The sequence below is a fragment of the Borostomias antarcticus genome, assembly GCF_949987555.1.
Source record: "Borostomias antarcticus genome assembly, chromosome: 30".
NCBI classification, from domain to species: domain Eukaryota; kingdom Metazoa; phylum Chordata; class Actinopteri; order Stomiiformes; family Stomiidae; genus Borostomias; species Borostomias antarcticus.
This window is the reverse complement of record NC_140263.1, coordinates 4,177,707-4,199,224: the sequence shown is the minus strand read 5'-3', so window position 1 is coordinate 4,199,224 and position 21,518 is coordinate 4,177,707. Positions and strand designations below refer to the sequence as shown.

Genomic DNA, 21,518 nt, shown 5'->3' with positions numbered 1-21,518 from the left:
TGACCCTCACACAGCCCTACTGACCCCCCCACGACCCTACTGACCCCCACACAACCCTACTGACCCCACACAACCCTACTGACCCCCCACACAACCCTACTGACCCCCACACGACCCTACTGACCCCCACACAACCCTACTGACCCCCACACAACCCTACTGACCCCCACACAACCCTACTGACCCCTACACAACCCTACTGACCCCCACACAACCCTACTGACCCCTACACAACCCTACTGACCCCCACACAACCCTACTGACCCCCTACACAAACCTACTGACCCCCACACAACCCTACTGACCTCCTGACCTCCAACTGACCACCAGCGTAGAGGAGAGACAGGAAGAGGAAGGAACAGAGAGAGAGGATATTCAGTATAAAGTAATTTAAGGACAGTAAGAGAAGATAGAGGTTATATTACAGGCTGAGAGAGAGAGAGGAGAGAGAGAGAGAGAGAGAGAGAGAGAGAGAGAGAGAGGAGAGAGAGAGAGCAGATACTGCGGTTCCAGTAAAGCCCATGTAGTGGTGAGGGAGGGGTGGGGATGATCAGCCAGTTCAGAGCTGCCCCCCCCCCCCCCCCCCACCCCCCCAGGCCTGGAGCACAGAGTCTGTGAATACTAATGTGGGCAGTTCAGTTCAGTTCAGTAGCAGCAGGCCCTGCTCTCTCCTCACTCCTTATCTCCTCATCTCCTCCCTCCTCATCTCCTCCCTCCTTATCTCCTCACTCCTCATCTCCTCCCTCCTTATCTCCTCACTCCTCCCTCCTTAACTCCTCACTCCTCATCTCCTCACTCCTCATCTCCTCACTCCTTATCTCCTCCCTCCTTAACTCCTCACTCCTCATCTCCTCCCTCCTTATCTCCTCACTCCTCATCTCCTCCCTCCTTAACTCCTCACTCCTCATCTCCTCCCTCCTTAACTCCTCACTCCTCATCTCCTCCCTCCTTATCTCCTCACTCCTCATCTCCTCCCTCCTTAACTCCTCACTCCTTATCTCCTCACTCCTTAACTCCTCCCTCCTCATCTCCTCCCTCCTCATCTCCTCACTCCTCATCTCCTCACTCCTTATCTCCTCACTCCTTATCTCCTCACTCCTTATCTCCTCACTCCTCATCTCCTCACTCCTTATCTCCTCACTCCTCATCTCCTCACTCCTTATCTCCTCACTCCTCATCTCCTCCCTCCTTAACTCCTCATCTCCTCACTCCTTATCTCCTCACTCCTTATCTCCTCACTCCTCATCTCCTCACTCCTTATCTCCTCATCTCCTCATCTCCTCACTCCTCATCTCCTCACTCCTTATCTCCTCACTCCTTATCTCCTCACTCCTTATCTCCTCACTCCTTATCTCCTCACTCCTTATCACCTCACTCCTTATCTCCTCACTCCTTATCTCCTCACTCCTTATCTCCTCACTCCTTATCTCCTCACTCCTTATCTCCTCACTCCTTATCTCCTCACTCCTTATCTCCTCACTCTTTATCTCCTCACTCCTCATCTCCTCACTCCTCATCTCCTCACTCCTTATCTCCTCACTCCTTATCTCCTCACTCCTCACCTCCTCCCTCTTTATCTCCTCCCTCCTCACCTCCTCATCTCCTCCCTCCTTATCTCCTCACTCCTTATCTCCTCACTCCTTATCTCCTCACCTCCTCTCTCTTTATCTCCTCCCTCCTCACCTCCTCCCTCCTTATCTCCTCCCTCCTTATCTCCTCACCTCCTGTGTGTGTGTGTGTGTGTGTGTGTGTGTGTGTGTGTGTGTGTGTGTATGTGCATGAGGTCCTTTGTCCCTAGTGCCATCCGCCTCCTCAACAACGTCAGGTAACAGAAGTATTCTGTAGCCGATGTACTGTAGTTCATACCTGTGTGTGTTTGTACCCTGTGATGAGAACAAACACACAGTCCCAACCGTGGTTGCATGATAAAGTTGCATCTTATGTTAATCTCTCTCTAATCAAATATGCAAATGTATGCGGGGCTGCATAAAGACCGAACCTCCAGCGCGCTCCCTACAGCCACACCCCCTCCCTGCTTTAACAACAACACTGATGCTCCAGATAGTATGAGAGAGGAGAGAGAGAGAGAGGAGAGAGAGAGAGAGAGGAGAGAGAGAGAGGAGAGAGAGAGGAGAGAGAGAGGAGAGAGAGAGAGAGAGAGAGAGAGGAGAGAGAGAGAGGAGAGAGAGGAGAGAGGGAGGGAGGGAGAGACGCTCAGCAAACACAACATCACACCTCCCACTCGCACCCGAGTCAGCTATGACACACTAGTGTGAGAATACCAGCGGGAGGGGGAGGGGGGGGGGGGGGGGGGGAGGATACAAGCAGAGCACAGGTAACAGTTAGAATAAATGATCCCATTAAACACCCACACAGTAATACCACACCACACAGACTGGGAGTACACAGGAGAGAAAGAGGGTGAGGGGGAGAGAGAGAGAGAGAGAGAGAGAGAGGGGGGGGGGGGAGTGAGGGAGAGAGAGAGAGAGAGAGAGAGAGAGAGAGAGAGGAGGGGGGGGGGTGAGGCAGGGAGAGAGAGAGAGAGAGAGAGAGGGTGAGGGAGGGAGAGAGAGGGGGAGAGAGAGAGAGAGAGAGAGAGAGAGAGAGGGTGAGGGAGGGAGAGAGAGGGGGAGAGAGAGAGAGAGAGAGAGAGAGAGGGTGAGGGAGGGAGAGAGAGCAAGAGAGGGTGAGGGAGAGAGAGACAGACACATGGAAGGGATGACAGCAGATGACCAGCTGCGTGGTGTGGCGTTGTGTGGTGTGGTGGTCTCACCGGTCAGGACGTTCTTGGCGGAGAGGTCGGCCAGGTCCAGGGCGCTCTTCCCGTCCGTGTTGCGGATGTTGGGGTCAGCGCCGTGCTGGAGGAGGACTGCACAGGGGAGACACAGACAGGAGCTCAGCCCCGCGCCTCTTCTCAGCCCCGCCCCGGCTCCTCCTCCCAGCCCCGCCCCGGCTCCTCCTCCCAACCCCGCCCCGGCTCCTCCTCCTCCTAGCCCCGCTCCTCCTCCTCTTCCTCCCAGCACCGCCCCCGCTCCTCCTCCCAGTCCCGGCCTTGCTCCTCCTCCTCCCAGCCCCGCCCCGGCTCCTCCTCTTCCTCCCAGCCCCGCCCCCGCTCCTCCTCCCAGTCCCGCCCCGGCTCCTCCTCCTCCCAGCCCCGCCCCGGCTCCTCCTCTTCCTCCCAGCCCCGCCCCCGCTCCTCCTCCCAGTCCCGCCCCGGCTCCTCCTCCTCCCAGCCCCGCCCCGGCTCCTCCTCCCAGCCCCGCCCGGGCTTCTTCGCCTCCCAGCCTAGCTCCTCCTCCCAGCCTAGCTCCTCCTCCCAGCCCCGCCCCGGCTCCTCCTCCCAGCCCCGCCCCGGCCCCTCCCCTCAACACGCCGCCGGCACTGGCAGCGCCGCCACCCTCTGTCTCCGCCCTGCGCACCTCAGACATAAACACAAACGGCTCTTCAACTCAGCACATAAACACACAGGTTACCGCTCGCTAACAAAGCACAGCGCAGACTGGCACAGGAAGGAGAGAGAGAGAGAGAGAGGACAGGAGAGAGAGAGAGGAAGGAGAGGAAGGAGAGAGAGAGTAAGGAGAGAAGAGAGAGAGAGGACAGGAGAGAGTTGAGGAGAGAGAGCAGGTAGGATGGAGAGAGAAGAGGGTACGGAGAGGAGTGAGGAGAAATAGCTAATGGACTTCTGCAGTGGACTGGAGGGAGAAGGAGGAGGAGAGAGAGAGAGGAGAGGAGGAGGAGAGAGAGGAGAGGAGGAGGAGAGAGAGGAGAGCCATGTTCTAAAGGCAGGAGAACTCGTAGCTCGACTAGGGCACGACCATGTGACTCCGGCTATGAGAGCAGAATATCAAACCATGAAACCTGCATAGCACTGAGAGAGAGAGAGGGAGGGAGAGATAGGGAGAGAGTGTGTGTGTGTGTGTGTGTGTGTGTGTGTGTGTGTGTGTGTGTGTGTGTGTGTGTGTGTGTGTGTGTGTGTGTGTGTGTGAGTGTGTGTGTGTGTGTGCGCGTGTGACAGAACACGTATACAAGACAGCTTAAAGGTGCAGTAGGCGGTTTGGCTCCGGAGCACTTTTTGTTATATTTTTTTGCCATTCTCATTACATCCACGTAGCAATCGATAAATAATGTGCCCTGACGCTACAATAAATCCGAAATCTGTGGAAGTCGCAGGACTGTAATAAGTGCGTTCAATCATGTTGAATTGCCAACTTGAAATGGTTGGATATCTTAGCTGCCAGTCAACCTACCTAGCGAGTGTCTTTTGTTTTCCCCCGGTTTGGGGAGTGGCTTAGGAGGGAGGGGCTTGGGAGGGAGGCTTGGGAGGGATGGGTGGGGATTTTGTCATTTGAATTTTTCAAAAACCTTTCAAATATTTTCCTAAGTCTAATATGGAATCACAAGCCGCGTACTGTACCTTTAAGAATGAGGGAGGGAGGAAGAAACCGAGAAGTGGAAAAGAGGAAGAAGAGAGGAGAGAAGGAGGAAAGGAGAGATAGAGAGAAGGAGATAAGGAGAGAAGGAGGTAAGGAGAGAGAGGAGAGAAGGAGATAAGGAGAGAGGGAGGTAAGGAGAGATAGAGGAGAGAAGGAGGTAAGGAGAGACAAAGGAGAGAAGGAGGTAAGGAGAGACAGAGGAGATAAGGAGGTAAGGAGAGATAGAGGAGAGAAGGAGGTAAGGAGAGATAGAGGAGGGAAGAAGGTAAGGAGATAGAGGAGATAAGGAGAGATTGAGGAGAGAAGGAGGTAAGGAGAGATAGAAGAGAGGAGGTGGTAAGGGGAGATGGAGACAAGGAGGTAAGGAGATAGAGAGAAGGAGGTAAGGAGAGATAGAGGAGAGAAGGAGATAAGGAGAGATTGAGGAGAGAAGGAGGTAAGGAGAGATAGAAGAGAGGAGGAGGTAAGGGGAGATAGAGACAAGGAGATAAGGAGATAGAGGAGAGAATGAGGTGAGGAGAGGAGGGGGACACACACACACACACACAGATTTATACACAGCCACAAACGCCATATGCACTGGGAGTTTGGTCCAATCACACTAGGGGGCAGGGGACACACACAGGCACAGGGAAAGAGAGAGAGAGAGGGGGGGGGACAGAGAGAGAGAGGTTTGGTTTGGGAGGTAGAAAGGGGCATTAAGCTACTTGATCAATTTGTTTACCAGAACTCAAACGAGTACATTGTGCACGATATGTCTTACGTGTGTGTGTGTGTGTGTGTGTGTGTGTGTGTGTGTGTGTGTGTGTGTGTGTGTGTGCGCGTGTACGCATGTGCATGTCTTCTTAGTGTTTCCTCCACTGATCCAAGAGTCCTTTTTTGTGGGCAGTCAACCAAGCGGCAGAAAGTGACAGTTCTAACCTCTCAGACTAAGACATGAAGATGGAAAAAACACTTCATCTGTCTTTCTCTCACTCCATCTCTCTCTCCGTCTGTCTATCTGCCTATTTGTCACCTGACTCTCTCTCTCTCTCTCTCTCTCCCCCTACCCAGTGGTGTGACGCACATTGTATTCACCCCTCAGTAAATATGATTTAGCTCTGCACCAGTCGGCCCACCTCCTCCTCACCACCCGATGTTCTCAACTGGGGGGCAGAGAGCAAATTAACATCCAAATAACAGAGAAAAAGGCGCCTTCACTGCAAGATGTATTCTAGCTCTCCTGAAGCTGACGCTACGTAGCTTTTCTGTAGCCGTATGGCTAGCTGGCCTCTCTAGAATAGTTTTAAGGCAACTATGAGGAGTTTTTGACTGGTTATGAAAGAGTCTTATTTAGGGATGGGTATTGGGAACCAATATTTTTTGGGACTGGCATGTCTTTGGGTCAGTACCGAAATATCGATAAGCTCATGGACAAACGGTGCCTCTACCGGTATTTGACACGTTCGTTTCCTAAATCCACAGAGTCACATTCGTTTCATAAATCAAACAACGCAGCTAGCAACTACATTATAAACTACTCTATTCCCAAACGCAAATGAACGACGACGACCAGATCGACGCCTTTTTATCCACAATACACTTAGCTACTATCACGGACGAACAAAACAACAAATTAACCTCTAAAATAACAAAGGATGAACTGCTATCAGCAATTGGAAGGATAAAGTGAGGGGAAACCCGAGGATGGATGGTTTCACGCCAGAATGGTACAAGACAACGAGAGACCAATTAGTTCCAACGCTATTAAAAACATTTAACTGGGTGTTCGTCGTTCCGGAGGAGGGGAAAGGCGAATTGGAACGCGGGAACTATCGCCCCCATTAGTATTTTGAATATCGCCTACAAATTCTTCACCCCGATATTATCTAAGAGATTGGAATCGATAGTGCCAGAGCTAATTCACAAGGACCAGACGGGATTCATTAAACAAAGACAGACTCAAGATAACATCAGGAGGACATTGCGCATTATGAGACAAGTCACGCAACAAAAATTGGAGACGCTTATGATAAGTTATAAGTAATAAGACGCGGAGAAAGCGTTTGACTCAGTGAGATGGACTTTGTCTGTTGTTACAGGTGAGGGACAGCCATCTCTTTCTTTCCCTGGCCATATAACTAGGGCTGGGTTTTATCATTGATTCTGAATCGATTCTGAATCAAATGATTCAGAATCGATTCATGAATCCCAAAATCGATCTTTTATTTAATGAATGAATGAATAAATGAAGGAATGAATAGTTCAAGGTTACAGCTAAAAAAAAAAAACGAATCGATATTGAATCGAATCGAATTGAATCGTGATAATCGATTCTGAACCTTGTGAATCAGAATCGAATCGATTCTTGAAATTCGACTCGATACCCAGCCCTACATATAACACCAAGTATTTATAAAACCAAGCATTTATAATACCACGGATTTATAACACCACACATTTATAACATCACACAGGATGCTACACGCATGGAGAATGTACCGGCGTGCTACCATGGAGGTGTTTCCGACAGGGTGTTCATGACAGGGCGTTTCCCTGGGCAACTGAGATCCGCCTTCATCCACCCGCAGATAGGTGACATCACATCCTGCCAACGACCTAACCTTTCCCACGGTCCCGGCAGCGCCCAGGTAACGCTATCTCTACCCCTATCTCTTTGCCATTCAGGCCTGGCAGGTGTAGAATTACAGCTTGTCATGCCGCGTTTGCGCAACAGGGTATAAGAGACACCCGATCTATAAACAACAATTGAAATGAGAACAAAACAACAAAGAAACAATGTAAGCGCTGACGCAAAAGTGACGTACCGCGATCGTGATTGGGACTGAGGTAACGGACACAGGTCTCGTCATTCATACTTCTACCTTTAGATCGGTTTGCAAAGACCCTGTTCTGCTCAAATGCTGAGGTTGACCTAGTGCAACATCACTGATAGAGGTCACTATACAGTAGCTACTATAAGTAGTTACATAAAGGTTATAATCACTGTAATAAGTTATTAAGGTTTTGATAATGACTCGGTAGGCTGATGCAGACTTGGAGGTTATTATAGCTATGATAAGTAGTTAGAACGGTTATAATCACTGGTCACACTTTACAATAAGGGTCACAAAAAACATTAGTTAACTGTTAACTAATGCTGATTTAGGGTTAGGTTAGGTTACTTATGTTAATTAATACGTAAGTTAAGGTTAGGGTTAGGTGAGTTAACCTTAGTTAACATGAATAACATTAGTAAATGGTTAATAGAGACATTAGTTAACTGTTACTTAATGCTTAATAATGCATTAACTAATGCTTATTAATGTACCCTTATTGTAAAGTGTTATCTAATCACTATAATAAGCATTTATAAAGGCTATATTTACTGTAATAGATAAATAGATATATCAACTTTAATGATCTCTGAGCGTTAAGGTTAAAATCACTATAATAAAGGTTATAACAACTCAGACGGTATGTACCGATGCAGACGTCAATCTTGCCCTTGATGGCGGCCTCGTGCAGGGGCGTGTAGTTCCAGTTGTCCCTGGCGTTGGGATCGGCGCCCTGGCAGAGCAGCAGGTTCACCACCTCGGCGTGGCCAAACGAGCAGGCGTTGTGGAGCGGGATCAGGCCGCCGTCGTCACGGGCGTGCACGCTGGCGCCCGTCTGGAGCAGGTGGTCCACCACGTCCCTCCTGCCGAAGCCTGGAGGAAGAGGAGGACAAGTGAACCCTAACCCTTTATAACGCCACAGACCCTGCACTTATGGTAGCCCTGTTGGTCAGTCAATCAATCAATCAATCAATCAAAGTATGACTGACTGACTAGCTGATTTACCTACTAAAAGACAAAACTAGTTACTTTTACACATAGTTTGCTTTTGTTGATGGAATATAGTTTGTTGTTGTTGACATGGAACAGCTATAGGCCTACAAAATAGGCCTGTAGCTTTTAATGTTGTTGAAAATGTAACTCTTTTATTTATTGAGTAATAAGTAGACTATAGATAACACAATAGAAATCAATACCTAAAATGGCTGAGCATTTACAGGTACGTATCTTCTTAAAAGGTTAAGGGCGTCTTCATGGAAATTAATATTGTGTATTCACTGATTGATTGATTGATTGCTTTTATTTATTTTTAAGACAGGGACAAGGTACAGTAGACATTTACCCTATAGAATAGGGAGAGATGCACTGTACAAGGTTATAGCTAAACAGCTAATTTCCACTGCAACACAGATGACAGGAGATGAGCTGTTGTTGTCCTCCCATCCCCCACCCTGGAGGTAGCATTAGCCTGGTAGCATTAGCCTGGTAGCATTAGCCTGGCACGGCTAGCGAGCTAGCTAGCAACTTCAAACTTCAAAAGTTGGTCCTCAGCAAAAAATAAAGTAGCTACTCGGAGGTGTTATTTTATAAAAAGCAAGGAAGTGTGTTGTTAAATTAATTAGCTAGTGCTAGATATGTTAGTGCTGGCTGCTTTAGTGCTTGGTTGTTATGGTCGACTCGTCTTAGTCGTTAGGATAGCTGTTTACAAACTAGCTAACCGCTAATAGCTAGCTACCCGCTAATGCTAATGCTAATGCTAATGCTAATGCTAATGCTAATGCTAACGCTAATGCTAATGCTAACGCTAATGCTAATGCTAATGCTAACGCTAACGCTAATGCTAACGCTAATGCTAACGCTAACGCTAACGCTAACGCTAACGCTAACGCTAACGCTAACGCTAACGCTAACGCTAACGCTAACGCTAACGCTAACGCTAACGCTACCGACCTGCAGCGAAGTGGAGCGGGGTAGACTTCCGTCCGGCCATGTCCTTGGCGTTCACGTTCACCGTGTCCACCAGCTTCTTCACCCGGGTCACATCCCCGTTGCGACACGCTTCGAATAAATCCCGGAACGCCCCGCTGGCAGCACCGCAGCCCTCGGGCTCTGGAGAGGAGCAGGAGTCCGGGGGTGTGGAGCCAGGGCTGCTCCCTCCTCCCCCGGTGGAGGAGCTGGGGCTGCTGGAGCTCAGGGCCGGGGCGGGGGTGTCGGGAGAGGCCGGGGAGAGTTGCGGATCTCCGGGGCTCTCTGGTTCACCACCGACTGGAGAGGGGATCGATGCTCCGAGGGGTACCGGGTGAGATCCGGGGGGTGTGGGGGAGAGAGAGGCGAGGAGAGACTGGGAGAGACTCTGTTGTTGCTGCTGCTGCTGGGATGAGCGACGAGACGTCGCCATTTTCACAACAGTCCCACTCTGGCAACAAGCTTGGATCAACTTCCTGGGATGGGAATCTCCCTTCCGGTTTCAGCTGTGCCTCAGCTCACCGACAGAGGGCAGCACCGACACACGATGGAGAGAACACTGAGGACATGATTATTATTTTCAATAACTTTTAAACATTTGAAGTTTTATATATATATATATATATATATATATATATATATATATATATATATATATATATATATATATATATATATCACCTGCTCCCTGGCTCAGGACGGGAAGCTCCACATCCAGGTTCCAAACACTCTGCTGAGGAGGCCGAGACCGTGGTGCCCATCAACACCAGCCCACCGCAGTACCTCCGCTCACAGACAGAGGGCAGCACAGACACACCAGCGAGGACAACTCTGACAACATGGACTCAACACATTATTCTCTGATCTTTTTTTATTTTTTCATGACGTCATATGATTTTTCAACGATGTACAGGCTAATGATTTTTATTTGAATGTTATTAGCCTAGTCTTTACATTTTTAGATACAATAATAATGTTCGTTTTTAGTTTATTTCTGTGCATTTCTATGGAATAAATAAATTAAACCTACGGAAAAAAAAAACTTCACTTTGTCTCTGCTTCTCATTATCAGTTCATATTGATATAATATATTATATTATTATTATATAGTATATTGCTCGTACCTTTGAGGTGAGCTAGTGCAAGAAATAAATATATACAAAATATATACAAGGAATCGAAATCTGTAAAATATAAATGGTTAAGTTGCCAACTTTTCACAACGGTATCAGCATCAGCCATATGTGCCTAACAATACATAACTAATAAATAATACCACCATGGTACCAGCAGTAGCCAATAGTGCCTAACAATACCAAATAACTAACACGAATGTCCTGACATGAAGGGAAGAAAATGGCCGTCCTCGCTCCCTCTGAGCTGCCTCAGGTCCCTGGTCTTCCTGTCATCCACTCCTCTCCACACACCCACTCATGAAACACTCAAGATATTACAGGAGAAACCTAATCATCAAACATCAAAGGCAAAACTCTACGAAAAAATAGTTTATTGCTTATTAACATTATGTGCAAAACTTTTCTCACATTCGAGGGTGTCTACATGTCATCAAACGATAGGAAAACAGTTGTGTGTTAGACTGAGACGCGGTCTGGAGACGCCGGAGTGAGAGGAGTATTCAGTCACTGTTTGTCTGAGCGGAACACGTAACGGGCCGCTCGTAGAAGCGGTGTCCCTTCACACGTCCGGCGCTGGTGACCAGTCCGGCCGCTCAGGTGCGTTTGGTCTCGTTCTTCACAGGGATGGGGATGTTGCCCTGCGCCTCTGGGGTAGGGGGGGCAGCTGCGGGTGTCGTGGGGCAGGTGAGGGAGGGGTTAAAGCTTATAGGCACCACCCTCTCCTTCCCGTCCGCCGCCGCCTGCTGCTGCGGCGCCTGGATCTGGAGCTGGCCGTTGGCCAGGGAGCAGGTGACCGTCTCGGGGTCGACCCCTTCAGGCAGGTCAAACTCCTGTCTGAACTCCTTGCATCTGTAAGAGTAGGAACCTTTCCCATCGTCCTGCTTCTTCTCTGTCTTGCCGTTGACTCTTAGCTTCCTGCCCACCTGCTTGACGGACAGCTCCTCCGGGGAGAAGTCTTTAGTGTCCAGGGTCAAGGCGAAGCGGTTGTTCTCCTTCCCCATCTGGAACGAGATCGGCTTGAAGACCGACAAGGACGACGCCGACTGGTCGATCTCCTCGAAGATCTTCTGGTGCAGGCGCTCCATGAACTCCATGTTGTGCCTCATCTCCTGCATGTGCCTCATCATCTCCTGCTCCATCTGGAAGAACAGCGGCCGCGTCTCCGGCCACAGGCTGCGCACTGGCCAGTGCAGGTCCATGAAGGGGCTGATCGTGGGCTGGAACACGCTAGGGCACAGCATCCTCTCTGCTGGTCTTAACTGGTCTCTGCTGCTGGTTTCTGACGCTGGTTTCTGCTGGTCTCTCTTGCCTTCTTGGTGGTAGCTGTTGCTGTCTTGGGTCTTGGCTGGTCTTCTTCACAGCTCTGTGTTGGTCTCTGGTCTTTCTGTCTGTGCTTCTCGTCGGGACAAGCCTCCCAGTTTTTATACTGTGACAGAAGCTTCCAGCAGCATTCCAGTGATGCTGGCGCGCGTGTGTTATGACTACGTAACTTCGCTCATACTCCAAAACAAGCGCGACGGTGTCACCCTTAGCTACGCCGCCACATGCCATGCCACTAGCTTTGTTCTATTTACAGGAAGCTCAGACGCAGGTCGCCTGCCGAGGACACAGACGTACTCTAGAGGGGGGTGAACAGGCGGCGAGGGGAGGGAGGGGAGAGAGAGGAAGAGAATGATAGGGAGAGGAAGGGAGAGAGGGCGAGAGGAGGAATGAGAGACAGGAAGAGAAGGGGTGTGAGAAAGGAGAGAGGAATCTTAAACAGCTGCCTGACCAGCAATGCAACGACCAGAGGTCATTCACACTCTAGTATCACGTCTCTTCTCCATGACGACAAAGCTATAGATATTCTTGATGATGTCACCACCCTTACAGTTACAAAAACATGTACCGTACCTATGACGAGTGAGCCTGAAATTCACCCGAAGAAGGTCTACCAAAACGTTGACCAATTAAAGTTTACCTGCCAGTGAAGTAGACACAGTGCATGAGCTTTTCATTTCAAGCACTGAGGAGAACAAATATTATTTTATACATTGAAATATGAAATGAAATACATTCATACATTCATTTCCGGGTAAATGAGTGGTGGTAAATGTTTATATTTAGTAAGTGTCAGTATTCCAGCTCCACCCCTGTCTGTGTGAGAGTTAACTTGACACCAGGGACAACATTGTTTCCTGAACCAGCCCTAAACATAGCTGCATGGTTAAGAGACCATCTGGACTGTCACACTACCAGAACATGCTCACATGGTAAATGGACTGCACTTATATAGCACTTTTCCACCTTAGCGGCACTCAAAGCGCTTTACAATGGCCTCTCATTCACCCATTCACACACACATTCACACACCAATGGCGGTAGCTGCCATGCAAGGCGCTAACCTGCTCATTGGGAGCAATTTGGGGTTAGGTGTCTTGCTCAAGGACACTTCGACATGTGGACAGTCGGAGCCGGGATTCGAACCTCTGACCCTTCGATCATTGAACGACCCGCTCTACCAACTGAGCTACAGCCGCCCCATATGGTGTCAGGATGGGTCACTAACCCCCCATATAACTATCTAATCATGGCTGAATCATCCCAGAATCCTACAGGACTGTGTAGGGAGGCTTGATATCATCCGAATTTTAGCATAGGATTTAAAGATTCCTTCTTTAAGAGGTGATATGGGAGGATAGGTTAGGAAACCACCTGTTTAGAATATGCAATAGAAACATAGTGTGTCTCATAAACAGAGAAACAAAAAGAAAAGATATGTTTCAGTAGTTTTGATTATTTATTCCATAGAAATACATAGAAAATAGATACAACATATTCAGACAAATGTTTATTAAAATCATGAATTATATAACATGATTCAGCAGTTTACAAAAAGATCAGAGAATGTGTTGAGTCCATGTTGTCAGAGTTGTCGTTGCTGGTGTGTCTGTGCTGCCCTCTGTCTGTGAGCGGAGGTACTGCGGTGGGCTGGTGTTGATGGGCACCGCGGTCTGCCCGGCTGAGGGGAGACTGGAGTCCAGGGCAGCACAGCATCTTCTCTGAGGGTTGAGCGGTGGGTCCTCTTGCTCTGAGGTGACAGTGTGTTCAGTTCTGCTGGTGTAGCTTTGTGTCTCAGCAGTGGGACTTTCACAGCTTTTATATTCTGCCCCTGGGAGCTCCAGAAGATGAAGTTACCACACTTCTCCACTGGGTGGCAGCACCATGACAGGAGGAGGTGACGTCACACCAGTTATTATCTTCGAAAGGTAAATTCTGGAATAATCTTCATGTAAAAGCTATTTCAAATGTAATTTAAATCGTCTAAAAATACTGTATATTTTTGGAACCGCCTCATAGACTCAGTGAGAGTTTCAAAAAGTATAGAAAAGGAGATGAATGAGCTTCTTTCATTTGAATATAAAGTTTATTGTTTTCGTTTCCACAAACTTACAGTAACGCCCTCCCTCTCCCTCCCTCTCCCTCCCTCTCTTTCTCTCTCTCATAGATACTGTAGATTCACTCCATTCACTCCAGAAGCTACATGAAATATAGGTCTATACATGAATGTCTTGTTGCCTTATTCAAACAATATGAATACCTACAGAGTCTTACAGTGGCTCTGTGGGGAGGACAACCCTGGCGTGAATAACTGTTCCCTCAGGGTCTGGTCTGGTCTAGTTTGGGTCTGGGTCTGTTCTGGGTCTGGTCTGGTCTGGTCTGGTCTGGTCTGGGTCTGGGTCTGGTCTGGTCTGGTCTGGGTCTGGTCTGGTCTGGTCTGGTCTGGTCTGGTCTGGCCTGGTCTGGTCTGGGTCTGGTCTGGGTCTGGTCTGGTCTGGTCTGGTCTGGTCTGGTCTGGTCTGGTCTGGTCTGGCCTGGTCTGGTCTGGGTCTGGTCTGGGTCTGGTCTGGTTTGGGTCTGGTCTGGTCTGGTCTGGTCTGGTCTGGTCTGGGTCTGGTCTGGTCTGGTCTGGTCTGGTCTGGCCTGGTCTGGTCTGGGTCTGGTCTGGGTCTGGTCTGGTCTGGGTCTGGTCTGGTCTGGTCTGGTCTGGTCTGGGTCTGGTCTGGGTCTGGTCTGGGTCTGGTCTGGTCTGGTCTGGTCTGGTCTGGGTCTGGGTCTGGTCTGGTCTGGTCTGGTCTGGGTCTGGTCTGGTCTGGTCTGGTCTGGGTCTGGGTCTGGGTCTGGTCTGGGTCTGGTCTGGTCTGGTCTGGTCTGGTCTGGGTCTGGTCTGGTCTGGTCTGGTCTGGTCTGGTCTGGTCTGGTCTGGGTCTGGGTCTGGGTCTGGTCTGGGTCTGGTCTGGTCTGGTCTGGTTTGGGTCTGGTCTGGTTTGGGTCTGGTCTGGTCTGGTCTGGTCTGGTCTGGTCTGGTCTGGTCTGGTCTGGGTCTGGTCTGGTCTAGTCTGGTCTGGGTCTGGTCTGGTCTGGTCTGGTCTGGTCTGGTCTGGTCTGGTCTGGGTCTGGTCTGGTCTGGTCTGGTCTGGTCTGGTCTGGTCTGGGTCTGGTCTGGTCTAGTCTGGTCTGGGTCTGGTCTGGTCTGGTCTGGTCTGGTCTGGTCTGGTCTGGTCTGGTCTGGGTCTGGTCTGGTCTGGTCTGGTCTGGTCTGGTCTGGTCTGGTCTGGTCTGGTCTGGGTCTGGTCTGGTCCAACCCTGGACTGAAGAGCGGTTTCCTCAGGCATACCTGAGAAGGGAAAACCCAACATTTCAACCACATTTCAAGATTCTATAACTTAACTCTAAAGGGTTCGGGTCAGGTTCTACAGCAGCTGACCTGAAGAAAAGGTTCTTGAGATCCAGGCTGTTTCCAGATCTGAAGCCTGATTGGTCCACCACTGCTGTGATGTCAATGTTGTAGCTCTGTCTGCCAGGGAGAGGAGGAGAGGAGGAGAGGAGGAGAGGAGGAGGGTTAGGTTATGGTTTTCATATTTCCTACGTGTTGACAGTTCCCTAAAGTCTGCTCCCCCATTCTATTTAGAACAGCACTTACACCATCACCTAGTCTCCTAGTGTTCTAGTCTCCTAGTCCCTAGCCCCTTCCATATAGTCCCTAGTCCCCTGTCCCCTAGTGTCCTAGTCCCTCCTCTATTCCCTCGTGCTCTGGTCTGGCGGTCCTCCTACCTCTGGTTAGCCGTGAGCAGGACGCTGCCAGAGAGGGTCTGGCCCAGCTTGGCGAACAGCGGCGTCTGCAGCAGGCAGCGGACCTGGTACCAGTGGGTCATGGGCTCGGAGGGGGCCGTGGACAGCCAGACTGTCGCCCTGGAGGGGGGGGGGGGAGAGATTGAAGTCTGCAGGTGCCTCAAGTTGAAAATAGTTCAACTTTTGGGGCACCAAAACATTTAGGAGTCATCTCCGGTTAACTGCATTACCTGGACCCTACGAAGGCCAGGTCGAACCAGAAGGCCAGACCGTGGACCAGCCCAGACTGCAGCAGCTGGAACACGAAGGGAATCTCCATCCTGTTACATCACACCACAACATCCTGTTACATCACACCACAACATCCTGTTACATCACACCACAACATCCTGTTACATCACACCACAACATCCTGTTACAGCACACCACAACATCCGGTTACATCACACCACAACATCCTGTTACAACACACCACAACATCCTGTTACATCACACCACAACATCCTGTTACATCACACCACAACATCCTGTTACATCACACCACAACATCCTGTTACAGCACACCGCAACATCCTGTTACATCACACCACAACATCCTGTTACATCACACCACAACATCCTGTTATCACACCACAACATCCTGTTACATCACCACAACATCCTGTTACAGCACACCACAACATCCTGTTACATCACACCACAACATCCTGTTACATCACACCACAACATCCTGTTATATCACACCACAACATCCTGTTACATCACACCACAACATCCTGTTACAACACACAACATCCTGTTACAACACCCCACAACATCCTGTTACATCACACCACAACATCCTGTTACAACACACCACAACATCCTGTTACATCACACCACGACATCCTGTTACATCACACCACGACATCCTGTTACATCACACCACAACATCCTGTTACAACACACCACAACATCCTGTTACATCACACCACAACATCCTGTTACAGCACACCACAACATCCTGTTACATCACACCACAACATCCTGTTACAGCACACCACAACATCCTGTTACAACACACCACAACATCCTGTTACATCACACCACAACATCCTGTTATATCACACCACAACATCCTGTTACATCACACCACAACATCCTGTTACATCACACCACGACATCCTGTTACAACACACCACAACATCCTGTTATATCACACCACAACATCCTGTTACATCACACCACAACATCCTGTTACATCACACCACAACATCCTGTTACAGCACACCACAACATCCTGTTACAACACACCACAACATCCTGTTACATCACACCACAACATCCTGTTACATCATACCACAACATCCTGTTACATCATACCACAACATCCTGTTACATCACAACATCCTGCTACATCACACCACAACATCCTGTTACATCACACCACAACATCCTGTTACAGCATACCACAACATCCTGTTACATCACACCACAGACCTGAGCCTGGGGAGGGACACCGCCACCTACAGGCCAGTACTCTCTCAAGAAGAAAAAATGGCGTTTCACAGAACCATGTGGAACCACAGGTCAGGAGGAAGCGCTTAACAGACCACACACCTCTGGAGATCCTCCTCTGTGGCCCTGGTGAACCTGACAGAGTGCTTGACTGACTTGGCCATCAAAACCTGCATGTCAAACGTATCCTGCAGGAGAATCAAACACAATACAATACAACACAACACAACACAACACAACACAACACAATACAATACAATACAATACAACACAATACAATACAATACAATACAACACAACACAACACAACACAATATAACACAACACAACACAACACAACACAACACAACACAACACAACACAACACAATACAATACAATACAATACAATACAACACAACACAACACAACACAACACAACACAACACAACACAACACAACACAATACAACACAACACACTGGTCCTGGAACATGTTTCTCTACAGTATGTGACGGCAACTCGTCTATGGTAGAATGAATGTGGTGATGGTGATCCCTGACCCCTGTCTGACCCCTGTCTGACCCCTGTCTGACCCCTGTCTGACCCCAGGCCTTACCACGATGGGCTGTCTGAAGAACTCCTCCACGGCAGCGCTGTGTACACCACTCAGGTTGATGCCATAGAAACAGCTCTGGTGCCTGGGAGGGGGGAGGGAGGGGGGAGAGGGGGGGGGCAGCCTCAGACACGGTCCGAACATGTAGACGGTCATGCAGGATGATCTCCAGAGGGAGGGGGGGAGGGGGCGGGTCGTCACGGAGCCCCTCCCAGGCCCCTCATCCGTCCGCACGGAGACGGCACAGCCAACGAGAGCGTGTCAGGTGTGGGCTGGAGGCACCTTCTACAAACACACTGGAACCCGATACAGCCTCGGTAGGGTGAGATAAGCGTGTTGTCTCTCTTCATGTCTCTCTAACTGAGTTCTGAAGGGATGCATAGCGGAGCTATCATTACCAGGTCAATATCATTACCAGGATTTTGGGGTGTGGAGTGTGGGTGTGAGACAGACGGAGAGAGAGGGAGAGAGAGAGGGAGAGAGAGAGACTGAGAGAGAGACAGAAAGAGAGAGAGACTGAGAGAGAGACAGAGAGAGAGACTGAGAGAGAGACAGAAAGAGAGAGAGACTGAGAGAGAGACAGAGAGAGAGACTGAGAGAGAGACAGAAAGAGAGAGAGACTGAGAGAGAGACAGAAAGAGAGAGAGACTGAGAGAGAGAGAGACTGAGAGAGAGACAGAGAGAGAGACTGAGAGAGAGACAGAAAGAGAGAGAGACTGAGAGGGAGAGAGGGAGAGAGAGAGACTGAGAGAGAGAGAGACTGAGAGAGAGACAGAGAGAGAGACTGAGGGGCGGTCTGATTCAGGGTCGGACCGTAGCGGAGCGTTTTGCGCCGACAGGAAACACGCTTGGCTGAGGTCACAGCGCGGCGCCAACCGACACAGGGCTGTGGGCGGGGGGTGGGGGGGCGGGCACACACACACGCACACACACACACACACACACACCAAGTACACTACCCTCAGCGTGCTGGGCTGTCAGCGGCACCCACATGTAATAACATGAGGGAGGTGGAATAGGAGACTGTGGGGAGACTATGGGGGAGACGGGGGGGAGGGAACACCCTGATGCACAGAGGAGATGGGGGGAGGGGGGAGAGATGGGGGAGGGGGGAGAGCTGGGGGGAGGGGGGAGAGATGGGGGGAGGGGGGAGAGCTGGGGGGAGGGGGGAGAGCTGGGGGGAGGGGGGAGAGATGGGGGGAGGGGGGGGAGCTGGGGGGAGGGGGGGGAGCTGGGGGGGAGCTGGGGGGAGCTGGGGGAGCTGGGGGGAGGGGGGGGAGCTGGGGGGGAGCTGGGGGGAGCTGGGGGAGATGGGGGGGAGGGGAGAGAGGGGGGAGAGCTGGGGGGAGGGGGGAGAGATGGGGGGAGGGGGGGGGGCTGGGGGGAGAGCTGGGGGGAGGGGGGAGAGATGGGGGGAGGAGGGGGAGCTGAGGGGAGAGCTGGGGGGGAGAGATGGGGGGGGGGGAGAGCTGGGGGGGAGGGGGGGGGTCATCATGGTCTGTTAACACACTGGCATTCAGCTCTGCTTCACTCTGTACAAGATGTAGGAGACTCTAAAGTGGGTATATACTATTCTGTCTGTCTGTCTGTCTGTCTGCCTGTCTGTCTGTCTGTCTGCCTGTCTGTCTGTCTGTCTGTCTGTCTGTCTGTCTGTCTGTCTGTCTGTCTGTCTACCTGTCTGCCTGCCTGCCTGTCTGTTTGCCTGCCTGCCTGTCTGCCTGCCTGTCTGCCTGTCTGTCTGTCTGTCTGCCTGTCTGTCTGTCTGCCTGTCTGTCTGTCTGTCTGTCTGCCTGCCTGTCTGTCTGTCTGTCTGTCTGTCTGTCTGCCTGTCTGCCTGTCTGTCTCTCACCAGAAGCCAGCCCGTGCGTAGTGTTCTATGTAGAGCTGCTCGTCGGTGAATGGCGCCAGGTGGAGGTCACTGTAGGTCGGGAACATCACGCCTGGACGGGGAGACACGCCATCGTCATGGTTACCAACCATCTCCGCAGATGTACCGTCTGTTGTCAGCATCTCCGGGTGTGTGTGTGCGTCTGTGTGTGTGTGTGTGTGTGTGTGTGTGTGTGTGTGTGTGTTTTGCTGACCGTTGGGTTGCAGCCACTTCCTGGCGTGGACGTAGCTCTCCAGCAGCCGGTCGTTGAGCAGCATGTAGCCGATTGGCTCGGAGACGATGACGTCGACCAGCTCTGGACAGCTGACCTCCTCCACCCTCCCCTCCAGCACCGTGATCCTGTCTGACACGGCGTTGCAGTTCACCAGGAGCTGAGGAGCAGAGAGGAGGAGAGGAGGAGAGGAGAGGAGGAGAGGACAGAGGAGAGGAGAGAGGAGAGAGGAGAGGAGGAGGACAGAGGAGAGGAGGGGAGAGGAGAGGAGAGGAGAGGAGAGGAGAGGAGGAGTGGAGGAGAGGAGGAGAGGAGGGGAGAGGAGAGGAGGAGTGGAGGAGAGAGGAGAGGAGGGGAGGGGAGAAGAGGAGTGGAGGAGAGATGAGAGGAGGAGAGGAGGGGAGGGGAGAGGAGGAGTGGAGGAGAGATGAGAGGAGGAGTGGAGGAGAGATGAGAGGAGGAGAGGGGGAGAGAGATGAAAGGAGAGGAGAGCTGAGGAGAAGAGAGGAGAGGAAGAGGGGACACACTCAACTGCTGTCAATCAAGACAGTTCTTACCTTAGCTACAGTATCGATACTTCATATTTAGTCTCACATAACTAGACCTAGCTGTGCCCCCTCCCTCTCCAAACCCCCTCATACAGCCCCCCTCCCTCTCCAAACCCCCTCATACAGCCCCCCTCCCTCTCCAAACCCCCTCATACAGCCCCTCCCCCCCCCCCCCCCCCCCCGCCTCTGCGGAGCGACATTCTGCAGAGGAAATGACTGGAGGCAGATTCTGGCCTGAACCCCAGTTCATGGAGGGAGGGAGGAGGTGAAAGAGAAGGAGGGAGAGGGGGAGAGAGGGATGGAGGGATGGAGGAGAGGTATTTGCATGCTTGAGTGGTACATGGCTGAACAGTTGTCCAGAGTCCTGGGTGTTCTGTCTCCCCTCCTGTGGATTAAGCACTAGTGCTATAGTACACTACTGCTATAGAAGACTACTGCTTGAGTACACTACTGCTACAGTACACTACTGCTACACTGCTATACCGCTATAGTACACTACTGCTATAGTACACTACTGCTACAGTACACTACTGCTATAGTACACTACTGCTAGAGTACACTTCTGCTACACTACATTACTACTACAGTACACTATTAAAGTACAGTATACTACTACTACTACTACTACTACTACTACTACTACTACTACCACTACTACTACACTACTACTACTACTACTACTACTACTACTGATACTACTACTACTACTACTACTACTACTACTACTACTACTACTACTGATACTACTACTACTACTACTACTACTACTACTACCACTACCACTACCACTACTACTACTACTACTACTACTACTACTACCACTACTACTACTATTACTACTACTACTACTACTACTACTACTACTACTATATACTATACGATATACAGACCCTGTGTTGTCTACCAGGTGTACAGTACCTGTGTGTCTTGTCTACCAGGTGTACAGTACCTGTGTGTGTTGTCTACCAGGTGTACAGTACCTGTGTCTTGTCTACCAGGTGTACAGTACCTGTGTGTCCAGTCTACCAGGTGTACAGTACCTGTGTCTGGTCTACCAGGTGTACAGTACCTGTGTGTCTTGTCTACCAGGTGTACAGTACCTGTGTGTACTTGGCCGCAGGGCCCGCCTCCACGGTGTACACCCTCCTGGCTCCCGCCTGCAGAGCGAAGAAGGAGAGGATCCAGGATCCGCAGCCCACGGCCAGCACCACCTGAGGCAGAGACACGCAGGACGGTCAGAGGGGCCCCTGGAACCACGGGGGTCATCTGGGGGTACAGGACCTTACCTTGTCTCTGGAACCAGGGTGGTCATCTGGGGG

At 50.7% G+C, this 21,518-nt stretch overlaps 3 protein-coding genes across 3 annotated transcripts in view; all 3 read right to left on the bottom strand.

The window, feature by feature from the left end:
• tnksa (tankyrase, TRF1-interacting ankyrin-related ADP-ribose polymerase a) overlaps window positions 1-9,650 on the bottom strand; it is a 32,721-nt gene extending 23,071 nt beyond the window's left edge. The window contains 4 exon segments of the mRNA XM_084460153.1: window positions 2,373-2,395; window positions 2,774-2,869; window positions 7,898-8,122; window positions 9,200-9,650. Coding sequence (XP_084316279.1) covers window positions 2,373-2,395; window positions 2,774-2,869; window positions 7,898-8,122; window positions 9,200-9,647 — 792 coding nt within the window. The 5' untranslated portion in view covers window positions 9,648-9,650.
• A 1,293-nt stretch (window positions 9,651-10,943) lies between these two features.
• On the bottom strand, window positions 10,944-11,591 carry hspb9l (heat shock protein, alpha-crystallin-related, b9-like; the record flags this gene model as incomplete). The annotated part of the gene is made up of 1 exon (XM_084460152.1): window positions 10,944-11,591. One exon carries the CDS (start codon window positions 11,589-11,591, stop codon window positions 10,944-10,946), a length of 648 nt encoding a protein of 215 aa, XP_084316278.1.
• Window positions 11,592-11,931: 340 nt separating this feature from the next.
• Window positions 11,932-21,518, bottom strand: part of carm1l (coactivator-associated arginine methyltransferase 1, like) — a gene marked incomplete at both ends in the record, with an annotated part of 13,325 nt that continues 3,738 nt past the window's right edge. Inside the window, 9 exons of the mRNA XM_084460151.1 lie at window positions 11,932-11,946; window positions 15,088-15,187; window positions 15,445-15,582; window positions 15,693-15,782; window positions 17,062-17,147; window positions 17,556-17,637; window positions 19,402-19,492; window positions 19,634-19,811; window positions 21,300-21,410. Of these exons, the coding sequence (XP_084316277.1) occupies window positions 11,932-11,946; window positions 15,088-15,187; window positions 15,445-15,582; window positions 15,693-15,782; window positions 17,062-17,147; window positions 17,556-17,637; window positions 19,402-19,492; window positions 19,634-19,811; window positions 21,300-21,410 (891 nt within the window). The remainder of the gene's footprint in view (window positions 11,947-15,087; window positions 15,188-15,444; window positions 15,583-15,692; window positions 15,783-17,061; window positions 17,148-17,555; window positions 17,638-19,401; window positions 19,493-19,633; window positions 19,812-21,299; window positions 21,411-21,518) is intronic.